Genomic DNA, 21,775 nt, shown 5'->3' with positions numbered 1-21,775 from the left:
ATGTCTGTGTAACTGAAGGATCTGGCCATGGAGGCTATATGAAAGATGGGCGTAGTCGTCGGTTTGAACTGTGATTTTGTTTTTTTTATTATTTATCTTTTTGATGCTGTGATTTTCAGCAGCGTATGTGTTGATAAAGCCAGACGTGATCACATTTAGATTATCAGCTAATGCTGGAAAGCTGCATCCACAGACATTTGTGCTGCATAAAATTAAAATCATAGAACTTCAGTCACCAAATCAGAAGCAACAGCTTCTTCCAGGCGTATCGTTTGTTTCATTGCATGTTTCCAAAGGCTCCAGCACCACAAACACAGCCCGGAGCTCCAGTTCAGTGCTTTGAAGTTGCCAAGATGAAGCCTAGCCGATGTCCAGCAGCCTTATCAGCATCACCTCTCAGTCAAAGCAACTACACCCATAATAATCTTTTAGTTTTAATTCTAGTTAAACAGCTGACTGTTGTTAGGAAGATGGTCTCCATAGAAACCAAACCGGGTAGCAGGCTGTAAATGTGTTTATTTTCACTGTAAAGTTTTAATACGGGAGTCTGTGGGGACTGACTGAAGTGGACAGTAGAGGAACTGCAGTTTCTGGCACATCATTCATTTCTCAGAAGGTTGTCGCTCGTGTCCGGCTCCACAGAATAATCCACTGTTAACAGATTTGACTCAAATGCGTTTTGTAAAAACTGAGTTTGTTTTAAAAGAGGCGTCTGATTTTTGCATACAACGTAATCCTAATTTTAATGAGTGAGTGTTGATTTTGTACACAGTTCTAATCAAGCAGCTTTTGTCTGCAGACAGAGAAAGTGGTCGAGAGGATCAGACTGTCACTGATTCACTGTCTGCACATCCTGGCTGCTCCATAGCTGCAGGACAAGTGGGGGATGCTGTAATATGAAAGTCATTTTAAAAGGATTACATTGAGTTTTCGGAGCCCCCTCCCAACAGACCCGACCTGTGCACAGTGGTAGCTGCCTTGACTGAGCCCTGCACCCTGAGGGGCTCAGAGGGGGGTGCTGCGTCTACTGTGTGCTGGTGTGTTTTTTAAGAGCTCAGCCTCACGAGTGTATCTGGGGCATGAGGATCACTGCATTAAATCAACTTAAGGTTTTAGGTTAGTGTGGGAGGAGTGTGTGGATTCATGATCACCACTGTGCAACCATTTTGGGTTTACAAGATGTTGAACTGGGCAAAGACATAAATCCAGAGAAGGAGGAGCCGAACTTTCTCTCACAATAGTTTCTAGATTTAAATGAATCGGTTAATACAGGTAATTATCAAGTTAACTGCTGGTTGCACACACAGTTGTCTCTTAAGCTGCCTCTGTGTCTGACGTGGAGACTGATCGAATTAAATTGTGTGTATAGTTTTATTTTTATAGCAAAATCAAACCCTTGGAGCAGAACTGTGGGATGTTTCAGGTCACCTCATGAAGGAGCCTGATCGTTCGGGTTTTTGTATTGCTGTGGAAGCAATATGGCCGCTCCTTCTAGTCCCTGTTAGCACCTTTGACGCTCAGCTGAAGGCTTTTCTGGGAGCTGTTAGAGCGGCCTGATAATACAGCAGCCGAGCCCAGAAGCAACAGATGCACAGACTCGTTTTCAGCATCACTCGGAGGCAGATGAAAGAAGGCAGACGGACATATTTGTTTAATGTGCGAGTTAAAGCACGTGTTTCTGATCAAAGGCTCCTTACAGTAATGTCCATTTACATGCTGATTTGCTTCAGGATCAGCTTAGTGTGTGTGTGTGTGTCAGAGTCAAAGTGCTGGTGATTCACAAAACTATAAAGGGCAGGGTGAGCTCAGGAATGTGTGACTGAGCGGGACCGTGTGGGTGTGTGTGTGTGGGTGGCTTGTAGGGTCATCAACAAGCGGAAACTCGGAGGAACAAACAATGTGCTGCTCTGGGTGCAGGTTTGGACCCTCTGAGCTCAGCATCAGGAAGTTCCTACAGTCTGTGGGGACGGTGCATAAAAATAACTCATTTCATGTTGAACATTTTGAGATCTGATTTTTATTTAACTCTTTCTGAATTTATTAAAATGAATTTCCTGTTTTATTTTGGTTTTTCTTATAGAACAGCCTCCCAAATCTACGTTTCCATTCTTCATCTCTTTTTTAACACGCTGACTTTTATAACTTTGAGCTGTTCTGTTTGGTTTCAGTTTGGTCAGAGTTCAGTTTACTATATATCACCTCACATAAACACTAAATCGCTCTTACAGCAAATGATCCATGTGTTGGTTTCAGCTCCAGTATTTCCTGCATCTTTGGTACCGTCACTTCCTTTGTTAGTGCTGAAGTTATTAAGTTATCAGTAGCTGTCACATCCTTTTTCCTGCCTGCTGCAGTAACACAGCTGAACTCTATCAGCGTCAGTGAGATGGCGTTAGTGATTTAACCACACCAGAGCTTCGACTCTGCGCCGCTGTAGAAAGAAGACAAAGAACTGTCATTGATTAGAGTGATGTCGGCCACTGATTGACTGGATGCCATAGATTAGCACAGCCCACGACACATTTAAAGTTTGCATTCAGCCGCCACACATCATCACATTTCCCACAGCTGTGTGAACATCAGCCTCCCAAGAAACAAGGGCCACTGCTGCTAGCGGTGCTAATGACACACACACTGTCACGTTAGCTTTGATTAACAGAGCCAGATGTTTGTAAGGACAGTGTTTAATCGCTTCCTTTAGATTGTGCTCAGGTTTGACAGTGTGAGTGTGTTCCTTGTTTTGTTAACGAGTAACCAGCTTTTTCTTTTGTTCCGTTGGCTGCCATATTAGTCAGATATCTCCTTTCTAAGCTCAGTGTTTCTTCATGATGAGGTTTATTGAAACTAACAGAGGAGCAAAAAAAGTGAACAAGAAGTTAAATATTAAACTCAGGAACGTTCGTGGGAGTCGAGGCTATTTAAGGACATGTGTGCACTCCCTTAGCCACCCATGCTCGTTGACCCAGGCCTGCTGTCACTAGTAGGGTGTTGGGAGCAAACTTTTTAACGTCTCCAACCAAACTCGTTCTCGTCCCGCGGCTTTAAGCGCCCGTCTTTCTGCTCGTTATCTTCTGTTTGTTTCTGTTGCTTCTTAGGAAGCAAAGGGAGGAGACAAGAAGGTGGACTGTGGCTCCATGTTTCACATTCCTGCAGTCGAACACACACACGCACACAAACACACACACACACACACACACACACAGGTAGCTGCAAATGGAAAGTGCACGCCTGTGTGTGATCATTTATTTTAAATCTCTTCATGCAGGTCCATTCTTTGCCTGTGAGTGTCGGCGGGGGGTGCACCTTGCTGCCCTCTTACATCACCATTGTCGTGGTGACAGGCAGTTAAATGCGTTTCCTTATAAGGTAAAAGCGCACAGCATGTAGTGAGGAGGAGGGGCAGGAAGAGCATTTTAGTGTGACAATGCTGTCTGCTGCTGGGCAACTGGGCTGGCCTCAAACTCCTGTTTGGCCACATTCTCACTCTCTCTCACACGCACACACACACGCACACGCACACGCACACACACACACACACACGCACGCACACGAGTTCCTTTATTCGTCCTTCATCTCTGTCGAGCTACATGATTCACCTTTTAATATTTTCTTCTGTTGCTAGAAGAAATATTTGCGTTTCTGTTCGTTGCCCGTCTGAGGTGTGTTTGTGTGTGTTTAGGTGAAGGCTGCCGTCACTGAGTTGTCTTTGGATGAGATCAGCAGCACACGAGCAACATAAAAATGCTAACTATGAAGATTTATAGGTGTGGAAATGCCATGCTTCTCATACCACACATGCACAGATTACACTCTGACATCAAGCGTCTGCAGACTTTCCTCACACACACCATCATTTCCCCTCTTTGCTCATCGCTCTGCTCCCCGTTTGCTCAACGTCCCGGGCGGTTATCCTGCCACGACCTCGGCTTTATTGCTCGATTGTGTGATTGTAGCTGATGGAGGGAGCTGACTGCTTTGTAGTTTTTTCTGCCTTAATGATTAAAATAACCCAGCACTGAGTAACTGTCTTGTCACAGAGTTTAGAGCTTACTCATTTCACATGTGTCAAAAAAAGAAATAAAACTGAAGTGTGAGATAACTGTGATGGCATAATTGTGTTTGATGTTCATTACCAAGAGCTCTAAAAGCAGGAAGGTGAAGTTTGGTTCTCACACATATTGTTTCTCTTCTCTGACCAATAACTTCCTCTAACAGGCTTCAGCTGGTTTCAGGTTGTCTTTTTTCAGTCATTGTTACAATTACACTCTGCAGGTTCTGTGGTGTGAAGAGAAAAACAAAACTGATTGCACGCTCGTTAATGCAACCAATGTTGGTCAACTTTTTTCAAGTGAGAAATAAGCTGTTGGTTACTCAGTGTTTCCCCACACAGCCCCGTACTTACTCAGATGAGCTGCTGAGGTACATTAACAGCTAATTAAATATATATTTTAAGACTCTTAAGATGATTTTAAACTCATCAATGATTGTTGAATGTCATTCAGCAGCTCTGCAGACTGTTTCTCCAACTGACAAGCTGGTTTATGTCGCGACCTACAATTCATCAGTGGAGCTGGAGTCGGTCTACGACACGAGGAACTGCCTGGAAAGGCAGCTGATGATTGCTCCATGTATATATCATGTATATATGCACTGTTGCTGCACAGCAAGAAGGTCCTGGGTTTGAATCCACCTGGGACTGTTCTCCCTGCATGCGCTTCCTGTGTCCTGTCACTTCCTCTCACAGTCCTGAGACATGCAGACATGCAGCCGCCCCCACCCAGCAACCCTAAATTGGATAAAAGATGGATAAATAAATATTATCAATAATTCAAACACTGGGCTTCGAATCATGCACTCCCTAACTTTTGCTTCTGAGTGCTTTACGTGCCTTCAGGTAATGAAGGTGTTTGCACTCACGATGGTCGTAGTCATTGTGGTTGCTGTCTTTGGCTACATGGCGGGGCTTGTTCGGCTAATAGGAGGAAGAGTGTTGATGCATGAGGAAGAATTTGGTGTTATGTGTGGTCAGAGGTGTGACAAGTTCCAAAAAAATCTAGTTGCTAGTGTGACTGACAGACAAATGTTGCAAACTTTGACCAGTGAATGCACACCTTTCAATAAAGAGCACTGCATGCAGAACAGTGCCTGGCTGCACGTGCATGTGGGAACACTCCTTATGTGCTCGTCCAAGCTGCTCTGAGTGGTTGTACAAATGTAAACGCTGCTATATGAACCGGCAGATCATCATTCCCTATCACTGCTGTAAGAGCGGCACATTATAGTTACTCACAGATTTATAGGTACGCACCTAGTATTATGGGCTATTAGTCACCTTCCCTTGTAGATATAAACAATAAATAACTTCCATGTGTTCCTAGAAATTCAGCTTTCAGGCAGTAAGAGCCAGGAGGCGATAAACATCTCATCACGTTAGTAAAAACCCCAACGAGTTAAATTATTTGGTATTTGCTGATGATTTGATCCACACTGACTCGATGTGAGTGAGACGTGTGCTCTCCTGCACCTCACACCACCATTATCAGCAGACGCCTCTGTCACATAAATGTGATATTTCTTTCTTTAACAAAGAGCCTTCAGATTGTCCCCCAGCAGGAGTGTGGTGTTCAGTGCCTGCCTAATGGATGACCTGCTCTGCCTCCTGAGTAACAACTGCAGATAGATTTTCAGAAAATGCTTTTTCTTTGCTTTGAAGGCATTTTTTAAGTATTAGCCTAATTAATTTTCTCATTTACATGTTCCAAAACTGTAAATGTGGAGAAACTGACACCTGAGTGAGTCTGGCTGTGCAGCATGCTTTCTAACAAAGCCATGTTTGGTGGACCGATTCAGTTTCCTCCTGCCTGAACTGATCAACAACAGAACCGCAGAACTGTCAGAGGGGCTCTGGAAAGATTCAGCCAGCGGTTTTAATAAAAGGCCGACACAAACAGCTGACGCTTTGCCCTGCCAACTGCTGTCAGGCCTGCCAAACGCCTGATTTTGGACTGTGTAAAAACACACAGACACACAAAGAGAAAAGTGGGTGTGTAATAATAATGACCTCAGCTCATTCAGTGATTAGAGCACTCGGGTTTTATAATGGTGAACGAAGGGGAACACCACTTTGGCTACCGGCTGCGCCTCTGGCAGCTCAAACCAGCTCCTGCAGAACAGCTGGACGTGTGGAAAATAGCGGGGCGGGGGGGGGGGGGGGGGGGTGCAAGCACCCACAGGTTTACGCTACAAGACAAAAAAAATCAACTCCAAGGTCAAAGGAAACTTTTGTTAAACAGTTACAGGCCTGAGTGCTTTCTTCTTTCCCTTCCCTTCTATTGACTTGTGATAATTGTAGTTGATCTGCAGCCAGGTTGAGCAGCGTGTCGCTGTGCAAGAGTCATTATTTGTCTTGAAACTTGAAGGAGGAACATAAGGTGTCAGATTTAGTGGAAAGAAAGGGTCAAGGTCACTTCCCTTGAGCATAAAAGTGTTTAAACTCCTCTCGGTCGCCTTTCCACGAGATTCCAGTTGAACGTGTGGAGGTACGATAGATTTCAGGTGTATCCACAAACCCCGCCTTGGCCTGAGCAGGCGCCTGAACGGGATCCGTATCTGCTACAGGATAAGAAAGCAGCTCTCGTTGAGTCTATTGTGCTCGTTTTCAGCTCTGCGTATTTAGTCTTGAAGATACTGAAACTATAGAAACTTTGGCCAAGGTGTTTGCTGGATGTGTCACGCTTCTGAAATGTTTCCTGACATCATAAAGTCAAACTTCCTCAGGTCATGCACTGCAGGATAAGGAGGTTGGCTGAGTCATTCGGTGGCAGCTCTTGGGCGTCTTTTAACGCCCCTGATTGTAAAATGATGTCAGTCGTTGCAACACCTGCCGTTATTGCACAGCATTGTAGTGCACCTGAGGTGTGGCCTCCCAAAAGTGAAGAATGGTGTTCAGTCAGAGGCGGAGGGTGTCTCCTGCTTTTTGGAAATCATTGCGTTGATTTGTTTGGACACGCGAGATTGTAGTTTTCAGCCTGTAAGGTTTCACGCACAGTCAACTTTCTTTAAGGGATTCTGGGATTCAGCGTCCCAGAGATCTGCTGAATGCAGCCCAGTCGCCTCTTTCTCAGTGAGTTCACTCTCTACGTGAGCCGGGCCACTCCTTTTGACTCATCGCGGCCTTTACAACTTCCCGAGCGTCCTTCTCATCGAGCTCACCCTCCTTCAGATGTGTCAGTGGGCAGAAGGACGCGACTTCAGATGCTCGATTTGACGAGCTCTCCGGTTAATGTTTTACATTTGCACGCTTGGATTCTTCTGCTGCATTCCTGGAGAATTAGCATGGACATCCTCCACCCCCCGTTTCCTGTGCTGCGCCTCTAAAGACAGGAAGTGGGTTAGCTGGCTGCTGATTGGCTGAGGAGAAAAAGAAGTGATGGTGTGATATGAGAAAAACAGACACACAATTAGGGGGAAATACTGATGCCAAGTAAGGCTGAGTCGCTCTCTGTGAATCTGATTGTTGTCTCATGCCATTTATCTCCTCTCAGCGCTTCTGTGAGCTGATCACACACGTCCATGTTTTTCCTTTCAGCTGCAGAAATCCTCTGACGTGTGTGTGTGTGTGTGTGTGTGTGTGTGTGTGGCACTGTGGTCATTGTGCTTGTTGCTCTGTGCCAGATTCAGCACAGATGCTCTAATTTTGTTGTGGCAGCTCTGAAGGTCCTCTTAAATCGGTGTAAACAAGCACTATGTTTCAAGATGATGATCATCTTTTGCACATTTGGGTTTATTTCACGTTTATCCTTTTTATGAAGATCTGTAAGAAATCCATGGTTTAGTTTCACGTCTTAATTTTCTGTAAGAATGGATGAATACCAAAAAATGTTTCGATTACTGGCCTGAATCTTTTATCATGAAAACATTAATAAAAAAACCAAAATGTTACATTAAAAAAAAAAAATTTTTTTTACTTTTCGCCTAGGTTGTAAGGTCTGCCTTGATCTTGTTTTCCATTCATGAGTTTCTGTTAACGTATTTGTGAAGGAGTGTTTGGATTCGTTTGCTTGCTGGAGAGGTCCTTCACTTTGATAATTACAGGAACGTAAAGAAACCGCAGCCCCAGCTCCACCTTGTGATCATCTCGGCCTTTTACCAGATATCACTGACTCTCTGTTTGGACTGAACTGTTTATGTGATCATGTTTAATAGCCCACTTTTATGTCCTCCATTTAAATCTGAGCGATGCTGTGTTGCCAAACAGCTAGTTGCACAACCGAGATTTCTTAAGGATGCATTACAAGAGCTTTTCTCACTGTCAAGTGATTTGTGTGTACAGGAACAAGCTGACATGAACCAGAATGATGGTGAAAGGAGGAAGGAGACGGGGAGAGAGTGAAGATTTGTTAGAAAGGGAGTTTGAGGGAGGAAGAACATAGCAGGCATTCCTGGCATCTGTTGTGTGCAGCAGAGCTGACAGTCGCCTTTGATTCAGCGTGCCTCTCTCAGCCCGCTCCTTACCTTTACCCGTCATCCTGTCACCACTCTGCAGTCTCAGGCATGAAAAAAAGCAAATTTGCAGAGATGCTTGTGGTTTGTTTTGCCAGCTGAAGAGGGTGGAGTCGCTGGAGCGAGTGCCGCAAAGTTGAGACAACAAAAATGTATTTTTTTCCTCCTCCCTCTCCTATCTGGATAATTTTATCTCCTGCTGCAAACGGGGGAAAAAAGTCAGACACATCTGGAAAGCAATAATGCACAACATTTGGTGCAAATAAATCTGTTCGCTTTCTTTGTGTGCTCAGTTGCTATAAAACACTCGTGCTTTGTGTGCTTGGTTCATCCAGTTTGGTTGGTCTCCTGTTCTGGAGAGCAGATCAAAGCCCACTCTGGGAGCCTTTTGTCTCTCATCGCCGCTCGTCCCTTCATTTAAACCCAGGAAGAGCCTCATTAGATGTCGCCCCGCGCGGCCGCCTCCTGCTATGAGCTGTCACCAAAGAATTAAAGTCTGTGACACAAACTGGTTTATTTGAACAAACAGAACATGATTCTCTGCTCGCTCGTCTTCAGCTCGTCTCCGTTGACACTCCTTGTGGGATGAACTTGGAAAAATCTTGCTTACGTGGTGGAACTTAATAATGTGTAACTTTCTGGACCGGATGGAAGTTGGATATTAATTGAATGGTTTTCCATTTTTCCGTTAATCATTGATGCCTATTGTTAACAAACTGGGTGGTGTTTACTCTCGACTACTCCACCAGCTTATTGCTTCACTGCAAGTTACTCAGCTGTTTCCGTCTAAGTACCAGTAGTTGTTTTATCGTAGCCTTTTAAGCGCCACAGTGATGGCACAGACTTTGGATTGTTATTAGTTTTAAATTTAGAAGACAAGAAGAAAAGTTCTCTAAAAAACTAATTGCTGTCTTTTTAAGAAGCCGTTTATATTAAATTTTTTTTGCTTTAAACTTCTGCTATTGTGCGTTTACACTGCTAGTACGATCACTAATGTGACAGCCTGCTAACCGTTGAGGGTTTGGTGCTTCTTGTGGGTTTCATGTTGACAGCAGAGTTTGAACCAGAAGACTGGTTAAACCCAACGCTGTGACAGGTTCACATTGAATGTTCGCTCCACCCGCTGTAACAGTATTGCGATAATTGTGTGGCCCAGGTGAAGCAGCTACAGGTTGGTGTGGACTTTAGCTTAACTTTCCTATGATGTAAAAACTGATGTGGAGTCAAAGGGATGTTTCCTCTGATGCTTATGGGCCTAATGGACTTCAGTAGATCTACTTGTTACTTACACAGCTGATGTTGATGAATGCTAACGGAGTGTGTTTTTAATATTTGGATTTGTGGTCCTAAATGTTACGTCAGGTTAATAAACTGGCACTCGGCCATCAAGTCTTTGGCAGTATCCGATTTCGACCAATGTGCCAAAGTGTAACGGACTTAAAGTAGGACCTGAAATAGTCCCCAAAAACCAGGTTCCAGAGTAGTTTGCAGTTCCTGCAGTGTGGGCGGAACAAAAAGGAAGGAGTTGCTCAAAGAATCGCAGGAGGTTTGGAAAAAGTCTCCATGGCTCAAAAGCATTTTAAGACCCCAAACTTTTATATGGCGGCCTAATGCGTCAGCCAAAGCCCTGAAACGTAAATGCCAACCACATCAGCCCCATATTCTCTTTGCAGGCCGCTGCTGTGTCACCATGTCTTTGTGCAACGATGGCCTGTGTGATTCGTTGCCCAAGTCACCAGCAGTCTTTATTGACACACAGCTGGACAGTATTGCCTCATATAATGTGTAAATATGCAGACGCAATGGGCAAGAGACCATTAAAATGGGAGTGTGGTATTATGCCATGTGTGTGCCGAGTGATACGATGGTTCAAGTTGGAATGACTGCAAATAAAAATTCTGGATTGATCAACTTCTCCTTTTTTTCCCCTTCTGTCAGCGAGAAATAAAACCAACATCTTTCACAACATGGAGTCAGAGACCAGCTGGAAAATCCTGAGCTACAGTTATTTACTGCATGAATATTTTAATGTTGTTCCTGTTGTGTATAAAAATGCGGCCCTGTTATCGTAAGGGGACCCAACTGATCCTAAAATAGGTCGGGGAGGCTGTGTGTGAGTGCAACCTGACCCGTGGAAGGACTCTGAGTAACAAAGACAGGAAGAGACGTAATAAATGAATAAATAGCCACATCGTTTGACACTTTGCCCCCTTCCCTCCCTTTTCTTCCTTATTTCCTGTCTCCTTTCCTTTCTCTTTACCTTGAAAGTTTCCTCTCATAAAAGGAAAGCCTCCACGCAGCTGCTGGGAAACTTCCTGCTGCAGATAAATGAACATGTCGTCATTTATCTTTTTTTTTTTTAAAACTGGAATTGTAGTTTGGATCAGAGTGACGTTAAGTCCCTTTACTGTAAAAGAAACTGTTGCATAACAGAATGTCAGATGATGCATACTCAGAAGCTTGACTGCACCCTGCTATACGTTATGCTGTATGCAACTTGTGTAGTTTGAGTTTGCATTGCAGCTGTGTTACTCATCATTGTTTACATAGCTGCAAAGAAGTGACATTTACATGTGGTTTGCTTTTGTTGGGGGGTAAAATGTTATTTGCAGGGAGACGAGCAGCATCTTACTCTTTTCACTCACACTTTTGATGGAGCATGCATGACTCAATCTGTGGATCTCAGGACTCTGCTTAGCATTTCAGTCGCCCAGATGTTGGTTCTTTGGACCACTGACTGCATTTGGGCCAGAAAGTTATCTTATTAACTAGATGTGAAACACCTGCAAATTAATGCCGATTTGGCTGATAAATACTAATAAAATAATAGAATTTCATTCCAAAAAATTGTAGCACAGCTGTGACAGCAGGTCATATTATTGTCAAATGACTCCAGAAATGTTCCAAATTGCACCAACTGCACAAGCACAAGAGGAGACGACCTGCTCCTGTGACTTGAATTAGTGAAAGCGAGCTGAGCCAGACGGCTAACATTAGCCAGTCACACACAAAGACCCTGCAGAGTCGTTATGAAGGGAGTTGTGTGGCACCTTTGCAGAAACAAATTCAGCTTTTGAAAATCCTTTCAAAAAAGGATCCAATAATAATTCCTCATCGTTACTTTTTCTTATTATTGGGTTTTCTTCCATGAGGTTAACCCGCGTCCAGACTTCCAGCCAATCAGACTAAGTGGTCATTAATAATGCAGCGTGTTTTTTTTTTAAGTGGACAGATTCCTGCACAGCTTGCTGGAGGACTGAGGGGAATCTGGCCTGTAAATCGAAGACGTCGTCTGGTGTAAAACAAAATTCGTTTGAAGTAGATTGTTTCTTGGCGTGCGGGGCACATCTGATTGTTTCAGGGAAACATGCTCGTTCCATGTAAGAGATTAAAACTGTAAGTGTGCATTTCCCTGTGGAGGGAGAGTCTCCTCAGTCTGCTCCGGTTGGTTAATGACGATGATCTCAGCCTCTGTCCTGTGGCGGCAGAGATCTCAGGTCCACGAAGGCCCGGGCGGGACTTTTGTGCTTCCTGAAGAGGAGGGGGAAACTTCAAATAAAACGTTTTATTCATTTATTTGCTTTTCTTGCATCCTTTAATTTTCTATTCATTTGTTTCTCATAAATATCTGTTTATCGTCCTCTTCAGCTTTCATCCCACCAAATTGCTTTTTTTTTTTTTTTTTAAACCTCTTATCCCACATTCACCCATCTGTGACCCTCATTTAGCTTCTCACTGTAATGGTAAAGTTACTTTACTTTTTAATTAGGGGTGTTTTTTTTTTTGTTTTTTTGTTTTTGTTTGTTTGTTTGTTTGCTTTTTTTAAATCCGGGGATAGATGGATAAAGTGGCACCATCTGAAGCTCAGACTTTGTTTTGTTTCAGCCTCTTGTGGGCAAAATCAGATGCAAGATTGTCTTTCTTCTGTTTTTTAGCAACATTTTTCCATCTTTTCCCACATTTTTATTGCCTCTTTATTCCTCCTCCCGTTCTTGATCTTCGCCTGCACCCCCCTCCTCTCCATTTCCTCTGCCCTCCCCTCCTAACCTCCTCTCCTTAATCCTCCCTTTCCTTTGTTTCTGTTAGCTGCTATATTAAGGCCCCTCCAGAGAGTCTGTGTGTCTGACTGAACGCAAGCGATGGTGCTTGTTGAAAACAGTTGGCGTTGAGCTGTTGACTCACATAATGGCATATCTGAGGGGGCATTAGGCCGGCCAAGAAGCGCACGGCAATTACATGTTTGTCGTCTCCCTCTGGGAGGTGTGTGTGCGCCGTGGTGAAAGATTGTCCTTACATTACTGACTACCTGTCAGCACACGAGGGAGGCTGCCTCAGTCTGTGTGTGTTTGTGTGTGTGCACACATGTTAATGATCACCTGTCCAGACTTGAGAGGATAATGAGACCGGAGGAACCTCTGCAGCAGGGCTCCGCTCCGTCGTCCTTCTGTTCTTGCTCTGCTTCGCTGTCACGATTAGCAGAAGTCCGGTGACCGCGCGTATTTGCGAGCATCTCGGCCGGCTTTCCTTCTGCCTGTAGAAGCGTTACGCCTGGCTTTGGCACTGCATCCCACTTGATCTTTATCGTTTGTTGTTTCACAGTCGGAGATGCTGCCAGTTGTCTGAATGTTTCTATCAGCCTCAGGAAAGTGTTGATCTGCAAACAGCTGTTCACTCGTTTAGCTTCAGGCTGGTTCCTCCTTCTCACTTGTCTTAGTCCTCAAACTAGGAACACTCCCAGGTTCCTCCGACCGTGGCTCCTGTGGGACGGCACAGTTTCCCACTCTGACTGCAGCACGGCTGTCCTGATGTTCTTAAATGAAGGCTTTGTTGTTTTTGGTCCGTATGTGTTGACAGAATAAACATGTACATTCAGATTGTTTACTCATTGAGTTCACACACAAAGCAAACTGTCACACGGACAAAGTGGAGGAAGTGTGTGCAGCAGTAGCAGCACTGCTGTGTCACACGCCACAGCCCTTTTTTAATTGGTGTGCATCTAAGAATAGGAGGCCTTGTGTCAGGCCAGGCCAGACTAGTTACTGAGCTTTATTCACAGGGCCAGGCCAGCATGGTTTTGGCCCAGCAGAGTCTGGTACAGCCGGTCCAGACTTCTATGGGGCCGTCCAAGTTCCTTGAGGTCGTACCTCCTGCCAGCAGGTCCACGTATAACCCCTTTAAAGTGGACCTATTCTGCTCGTTTCTCTTTATTTTTATTCTTGGACTCTGCTGGAGTACTTTGCATGATTCGCAGTTAAAAAATAAGCGCCGTTTGTCTCACACTGGGCCTTTGTGCAGCCCCTCGGTTCAGCCGCCGCCTGAGATGAGCTGAACGGTTTGGAAGAAAAACATCTAGAGCAGCCTGAAGCCGGCGCTTGTGGCTCAGGAGGATACTCGTACATACGCCGACCCCGTTACTTAAATCTTTGCTCCATATTTCAGATGTGCAGTTGCTGCAGTTTATACATGACTCAGAAAATAAGGAAGAGCATCTTTACCTTAACTATCATTGCAAACCGGATGCAACAGCATGCGATATTTTAGCAATTCTCACGCTGACACAGCTGATCGCTGTACTGCTGAGTCACTTTCTCATCTCTCCAAGTCGTGCTGGCTTTTTTTCCATTTCCTCTTTTCAGGGTTTTAATGAACAGAGCTGTTGATGCAAAAATGAGTAATGAGCAGTTACATTTAGTTACCATTTTGGCCTCCATCCATACTAAAACGAGAATTATTCTAATAATAAAAATAGTGATTATTATTATTTATTTGACTTTTAGGTTGCAAACGCAGGCTTAGAAGTCCAAACCCTCCCCGGGCTTTAGCAGGTTTTAAATTCAGCCCCTTTTTAATTTAAAAAGTTGATTTGTATTGTATTAAATCAGTGAGTTAAATAATAGTGATTTTTGATTTTGGGCATAGATTTGTGCAGGAGAAACGGTGCAGCAGGTGAACGCCGCTGCTACAAAAGGTGTAAAACTATCTGTGAAGTCACGGAAAGCAAAGAACCATCGGTTGATGTTTGAGCCTCACACTTCAACGCATGCTTGGCTCTAGACGTAACAGTCGTGTTATCGGATGGTTAACTGCACATCAGCTCAGCGTTTCTGCCACCAAACAGCTCTGTTTCCTCCTCTGAGCTCACCTCACTGCATGTCCGAGCCTGCCCGGCTGGAAGCCTGTTTTACTCGCTGACTGCTGCCGGTACAGGAGGAGGGTGTGAGAAAATCTAACTGACATGGAGTGTGTGTGGTTTCACCACCTCTGCATAGGCTCTCCGTGTATATTTATAAACTGTGTGTGTGTTTCGAGAGGAGGGGTCTTAATCATGAGAGTGTGAGATGTGAAATACATGAATCATGAGACCCCAGCAGGTACGAGACTGATGGAGAGTGTGTGTGTGTGTGTGTGTGTGTGTGGTTGCTTTAATAGTGAGCTCATCAGTTTTGGGAAGAAAAAGGGTGTGTGATATAGAAAACACACACACACGCACTGCTGTGTGTGTGGTATGTAGTCAGAAAGTTGCACGTTCATTAGAAGAAGGGTGTGGAGATAATTGCTGTGTGTGTGTGTGTGTGTGTGCACGCTTGAAGTTGAGTTGAAGTCGGCAGCAAAACTGGAATTTTTGTGTGTGTAGGTGATGCAGATGGATATTGAATTCTGGTCTCTTAAAAACATTCCTGTCCAAGGAGTGGTGCATGTACACGAGGGTGATGGACAGCATCGCTGTGCACAGCTTGCATGCTTTCACTTGTCTCACATGCATGAATTTCTGCTTTGTCCTCTGACCCTGTAGCCTCGCACATGAGAGACTGTTGAGGGTTACACTGATGACTCGGCTGCACGCACACACACACCAAAATCAGACACTGGAGTTGTTGGTTCAGGAAAAATAGATTGGCGACTCAGTGGGGTTGATGAATCCCTACAGCTGATGACAGTATTTGTCTGCAATGTCCCATCAGTTTTAATTAAATGAATAAAGAAGTTACCGTTCATTAAAGATGGCGTGGTAGAAGGATAAACGACTGATGGTAACACTCACTAACGGATATTTTTGTTTCTGGGCTAAAATGCGGAATAAATGGGACGAAGAAAAATCTATATTGTTACATAGTTTCATAGTTCTGTTACTCTGGTAACATGTAAAGGTGAGAGTGGCAGTAAGCCAACACATACTGCTAAAGTTATGTAATAGATGGTAGAGGATAAGAGCCCTCATGCCTTTAAAAGTAAACCGTCTTACCACGGAGATCCAGCATTACTCATCTCAGACCTGCATGGCGGTCAGCTGGTTATCCGTGTCCTCGGCTCAGGTCAGAAATCCTCTGATCTGATCTGCTGTGTGTGGCAACACAGACAGGTTTAACAGGCTTCGCTGGCACTCTGTTACCTTTAAATTTAGCCAGTCCTTCAAGTACACTACACCCAGCTCCGCTGGCATGAAAGACGCCCAACTGTGGGGATAAAAGACGCAAATGTGCAAGCCGCTTTTGACATTTTGCATTTTAAACGCTCATTTAAATGTCATCCAAGAGTTAGACGATACATGTCTGGTTAGGTTCAGTGGACTTTCATCAGCCTGCTGGTGAATGGACGGCAAAGCTCTTGTAGCTGCTTTTTCTTGCATAGTGTCCTCTCAGCGTGGTTCACATCGGCCTGTAAGATCCTCTCAGCAGCTCCACTCCTTGCTGTCAGTGAATGGCCTCGGGCAGCCAGAGGCAGGCTTTGTGTGTCCACTATAAAAAACAAAACAAGACCTGAACTATGACAGACACGCAACAGCCTGATGGACCAGCCTGTTTTAAATTCAGATAAAGCAGGCTGAAGAGTCCTTCAGTGCTTTGTTGAGGTCTGACCTTTGACCCTGGAGGAAGGCCACGAATGCTACTTTGCCAGTAGAGTGATTGCTGTCACAAGAATGATGACATCAGCAAAATAGACTTTACTGTCAATGGAGCTCTTTTATTTTTTTTAGTGTGTATATAGAGGAGAAGACCATCACTGCCTTTCAGTTTGCTTCAACACAGACGCCATTTTTCTCCACCTGCCCAGGTGCATCTCACACATGCTAACCAATGAAAAACGAGAATCAAACGTCCCGGGTTACAGTTTCTCAACTCACTAGAGATGGAAGTCATTTGTAACAGGAAACCAAAGCCGATTAAAACAAATGAAACATCAGCGTGCCCAGATGTGTTTGAGAAACTCATTAGACAGTCATGAACTTTAGAAACGTCTGAACTTTCTGTACAGCTCTTATTTTTTATTATTTTCAACTTCTTTCAGAAAACTGTTTCAGGTTTTGAACTCAGATTCGGGTTTCGTTAAGGCACTGAGAATAGAGAACACATTCACGTAAAACATCCTCACAGAATCAGCCATTCAGGTGTGTGTGTGTGTGTGTGTGTGTGTGTGTGTGTGTGTGTGTGTGGTGTTTTTAATTAGTTCTTATTTTAAATTTAGAACTGAGAAAGATCATATAGTGTCTTTTATGGGCTTCCTGGTTTCTTTTTAGTACAAGCTCAGTTCGGTATTGCATTCTTGTTCCTTTTCACTGCTATTATAGGTGCTGTTTGTCCGCAGTGAGAACATAGAGCAGTTATTTCAGTACAAACGCGTCTCAGACTATCACACGACACATGCACAGCAGCTCGAGTTCTGTTATTTCTAAAGTCTAGTTTTAGTTTTGGTTTAAAAGTGTATTTTTTTTCTCTACACTTGGATTTGGTTTAGTTTCAGTCAACTATACAGTAACTTTACAGAGTGGAGCAGAGAGAACAGCTCGTAGCCTGAATGTGGCCTCTAACACGGCACTGCACTTACTCGGGTGCCCAGAAGTACATTTGTTAAGTTTAAGGTGGACTGAATAAAACGTTTGTAGAAATGGCTGAAAATGGAGACTCTCCATTTTTTTTCTTTTACTTTCTTTTACTTTGCAAAGCACAGGTGTGCGCTTGTAGATGTTGTGTGCACCACTTGGTAAGGAATGCCAGACATCAGCCCTGTATGAATGATGGGAAATGGGCTTTGCAAGGCGCATTGTGTAAAGTATTTTCAAACTGTGAAACGTTGAGTGAGCGCGAGGTGAAATACGCTCTCAAAAGCTGGAATGTGTTGCAGAGAAAGATTAGAAAATGAGTAAACTGTTGATATGTTTGGATGACGACAGTTTGCCGGCTTCGTGGCTCCGGTGCGGCGTCTTGGTGACAGCTGACAGCCGCGTCCAGTGATGAATGCATCTTCGCTCTGATTGTCTGCTCTGTGTTAAACCGAGCTGTAACTTCCTGTCGTTGCAGTGCCACTTCCTCCTGCATTGTGTGTTAGCGAGGGCATTGTCTTTTGTCACTCTTCCCCCTCCTGCCCACCAACCTTGTTTGTATGTCCGTTTGTTTATGTGAAATGTATCTCCTCCTCCTCCTCCTTCCTCTCTGTCCTCGGCCTCATTCTGTGTAATTGTGTGTGTCGGGTGGAGGGGGTTGGTATCGGGCGGTCTGGGGGAGGGTCAGGGAGAGGCAGAGGGAGCGGGCTGAGGGAGTGTACTGGGGGCTGAAGGGTGCCATTATCCAAGAGGCTCAATGGGTGCTTTGTGCCAGTATCCACAGTGGGATAGCGGGTAAAGGGGCAGGGCGGCGAGCAGCACCCTGTCATAATGTTTATGAACACACAGCTCAGGAGACATGGAGTAAAGGAAGTGTGGGTGGGTGAAGTGGGCTGATAGACTTTAAATACAAACTGTTAACTCTGGTGGAGGCTCATTAAATATGACCACAGATTGAAAATTGATATCACCATTTGTTGACGTAATCCTTGTGAGCTGATGTTTAAACCCTCCTTGTACGAGGGGCAGCCAATCAGAAGAAAGCTGGCTCGTCAGAGGGGAGGAGCTTAACAGCTCATTTCAGGAAGAGTGCAAGATGGTCTGAGACAAATCAGAATGAGTTTGTGCTGTGAATCATGCAAAGCTACTGTAGACACAAGGCTGAATATGCAGACATACTGGAAATGAGCACAAGTCCCTTTTTAAAGATGGGAAGTTATCAAAGTTGTGTCTGTTGTGTGTCTGTTGTGTGTCCCGTCTGAGTCTCAGTTTACATTCTGGATTTTGTGCTTCCTTCCAAGTGCGCTGATGCACATACTTGGATTAGACTGCTTCATGCTTAGATGTTTAGGTTATTTAGTTTTTAAACAAACATGTGCACCAGTTATTTCTCTGAGCTTTGGGACATTTTCAGCATATTACAAAAATAAACTTCCCAATATTTCTCATTTAACGAGCACTTGCCATTTTAATGATCTTGCACATAGATACAAACACTGCTAGACTGATGGGTGCTCACACTAAACATGGCCTGTCTTGGCTCTTGCTTGGTAAAGGGGGATAACATGTAGGTCATGTGGGCACACAACTCTGACTGTGAGCATAGAAGCTCCACCCACTTTAAAAAACCTGCTGTTTGCATGTGTCAGCCAATCAGAAGAAGGTATGAGTCAGTATGAGTTAAGTGAGGCCTGTTCTGGAGATGGGTCGACTTTAAGCTGGATTCAGTTATTTTTATTGTTAAACTTTATTCAGCACTAACATACAGGTTGTTGCTGTGCTTCCTTTTGTTTTCCCTTATGTCTTTATTGTCAAACCCTTCCTGCTGGAAGGTCTTCCCTGTCACCGTCACTTCTCCTACTGGACAGTTCCTCGTAAAGCTACACCTACATTTCATCTCCAGAGCTTTCGTGTTGCTTAAAACTGCCTCTTTAATCTCTCAAGTACATAAATTACAGTTTTTCTGTTTTGAACAATAACAAAAAATACTGACCTCAATCTCTGCTTGCACCATTGCTGAAAGTGTGCATGCTCGACCTCCATGTATTTTAGTCTCTTGGCATTTTTACGCACTTTCCCCAACTTGCATAATGAGTCATGTAACAGATGAATGCGTCCAAGTGTGTTAGACAGTCTGATGTTGTGCTGCAATTGAGATGTTTGGAGAGTGATGTGACTAAATTTTGTTTAAAAAAAAAAAGTGCTGCAGGATCTGCAGTCGCGCGCCTACCTCTAATGTGTTTTTAAAGAATGACGGCTAACCAGAAAAACCAATACACGGTTTCCAAGCAGTGGTGGATGTGCATGATTTGCTGATTTACTCAGATGTCCGTCTGATTACAAGTAAAAATAATAAAGTAGATCGTTGGCATTGTGTGCTGACCTTTTAATGACAGCAGCGTCAGACACTGAGAGCCAAGATGGGGCTGGGTTGGTTAGTTTTCTGTCTTTTTAGCTTAAACGACTTTGTAGGGTAACTATGCATGAAGTGTTTTGCTACTGAAATGCCAACTCCACATCTTCGTGTGTGACATGTAGTTAAACTTTCACGTCGTGTTTCTCCCTGCACTTCCTGTCTTATCAAAGTGTCTCCCTGACCTCCCTTCCTGCCCATTGAATTTCATTTTCTTTCATTCACTATTCAAAGTGGTTTATTATTATAAAAGCTACACAAATATTTTGACCCGGGCTGCAAATAACCCCAATTGTCTTTTTTTTTCTCCCTCCTTTGCTCTCGCGCAGACGTTCACGGCGTGGTGCAACTCCCACCTGCGGAAGGCCGGCACGCAGATCGAAAACATCGAGCAGGACTTCAGGGATGGGCTCAAACTCATGCTGCTGCTCGAGGTCATCTCCGGTGAGTCACCGTCCGACCTCAGAGAGCCGGAGTTGTCAGAAAATTAGGGCGGGTGTACAAGTTTTTAATTAAACGTCTGCAATAATGAAGTGTTTCTGGAGTGAGTCACACAGAAGCCGCAGAACAACTTGTGGGTCTCAATGAGAGGGAAAAATATTTTCAGATGTTGACGATGCACAGCATCTCCGGGGTGTCGTCGCCCAGTTTCCGACATCAGTATTAATCGCAGGCATTTAAAGACACAGCAGTGGGTTTGGGTTTGTAGCAGTGGAGCTGTTTGTGTTAGCGCTGCTGTCATTCACTAATGGCGTTTGGGTTCAGATGTGGCTTCCTTTTCAAACTCACTCCAGTTTCAAGTGAAGCCGGCGTCACTGCTGTAACTTAAACCTCCCTGAATGTTGCCCGTGGAAACATGCTCAACCTCAGCTAAGTGGCTCTTTTCTCTGTTCCTGTGTGTTTGCAGGCGAACGGTTACCCAAACCTGAAAGAGGCAAGATGAGGGTCCACAAGATCAACAATGTAAACAAAGCCCTGGACTTCATCGCCAGCAAGGGAGTCAAGCTGGTGTCTATTGGAGCAGAGGGTGAGCTTTCATTCACGTCACTGCCGGCACGAGTGTGAAGTTAAAACTCTCACTAACTGCAGATCTAATCGGAGCGGTTCGCTTAAATGTTTGAAAGCGTGGCTGAAAGGGAACATTCGTGGTGATTTTATACTTGGTGGTGAGCTTCGGCTCATTAATGGTCCTTAAATGGGAGCCACTAATTGCAGCTGTAATGTGAGTGAAAGCGATTCAAAGCAGGAAGACGTTAAAACTAATAAGGCCTTTTAATGTAGACGCAGATTTTCCTTTTTTCCTTATTTTCTATCAAAGCTGTGCTCGCTGTGCTGTGGTATTCAACAGTGTCAGGGAGCTCCGGACAAACAGGGCTCAGACTATGAGGTGTAGGTACGGTTTGTTGGTACTCACGCTCCAAAATTTCCCTCACTCCAAAGAGTTGAGTTGTATTTATTTAAAGACACTGTATTTTCTAAGGAGGGCCAGGAGGGCCAAAATGAATTAAATATGCCGTTAAATAATTTATTAAATGTTTTAAATGTAATGAACGAGCATTTAATTAATTATTTAATGGTGTATTTAAGTGTATTTAGTTAATTCCTTTTGTCACTCCTGGCTCTCCATAATTTCCCTGATAAGACATTTAAGTCGTTCCGTAACAGGTGACGTGGTCAGCTGTGAACTTTCACATGCGATTGATTTGATGCGCAGTGACACTTTTACCAAGTCCTCGCAGAAGCAGGTCTTTCCACTCAGCAGCCATCTTGGTGACACCACCTGGCAGTTGTTTGGTCTGCTAAACTGGGGGAGGGGCTTGAAGGCTGGCTTCAGTGGTCATGTCTTTCCCCCCCAAATGCTAATTCCACAAAGTGCTGAAAACATGCTTCAGTTCACAGCTGAAGTTGTGAGTGTCGGCACAATAACACTACAGGGTCACTTCACACACACTGCATTGTGTCAGCTCCTTCTCATTTCCTACATGTCACATGGACCCTGATTCCTTTACACGCTTTTCTAATGAGACGTTTCATCGTTAAGC

The 21,775-nt window shown here is 44.2% G+C and overlaps 1 protein-coding gene across 4 annotated transcripts in view; it reads left to right on the top strand.

Moving 5' to 3' along the window:
- LOC102212156 (alpha-actinin-4-like) overlaps positions 1-21,775 on the top strand; it is a 52,026-nt gene that overhangs the window by 14,427 nt on the left and 15,824 nt on the right. For all 4 annotated transcript variants that reach the window (XM_005737427.2, XM_005737425.2, XM_005737426.2 and 1 more), the window contains exons 2-3: positions 20,063-20,177; positions 20,641-20,760. In XM_005737427.2, coding sequence (XP_005737484.1) covers positions 20,063-20,177; positions 20,641-20,760 — 235 coding nt within the window. The remainder of the gene's footprint in view (positions 1-20,062; positions 20,178-20,640; positions 20,761-21,775) is intronic.

Source organism: Pundamilia nyererei, unplaced genomic scaffold (genome assembly GCF_000239375.1).
Source record: "Pundamilia nyererei isolate P.nyererei 1_Seehausen unplaced genomic scaffold, PunNye1.0 scaffold00076, whole genome shotgun sequence".
In the NCBI taxonomy this organism is placed as follows: domain Eukaryota; kingdom Metazoa; phylum Chordata; class Actinopteri; order Cichliformes; family Cichlidae; genus Pundamilia; species Pundamilia nyererei.
The sequence above is the reverse complement of the archived record's forward strand: the minus strand, read 5'-3'. Positions and strand labels throughout refer to the sequence as shown.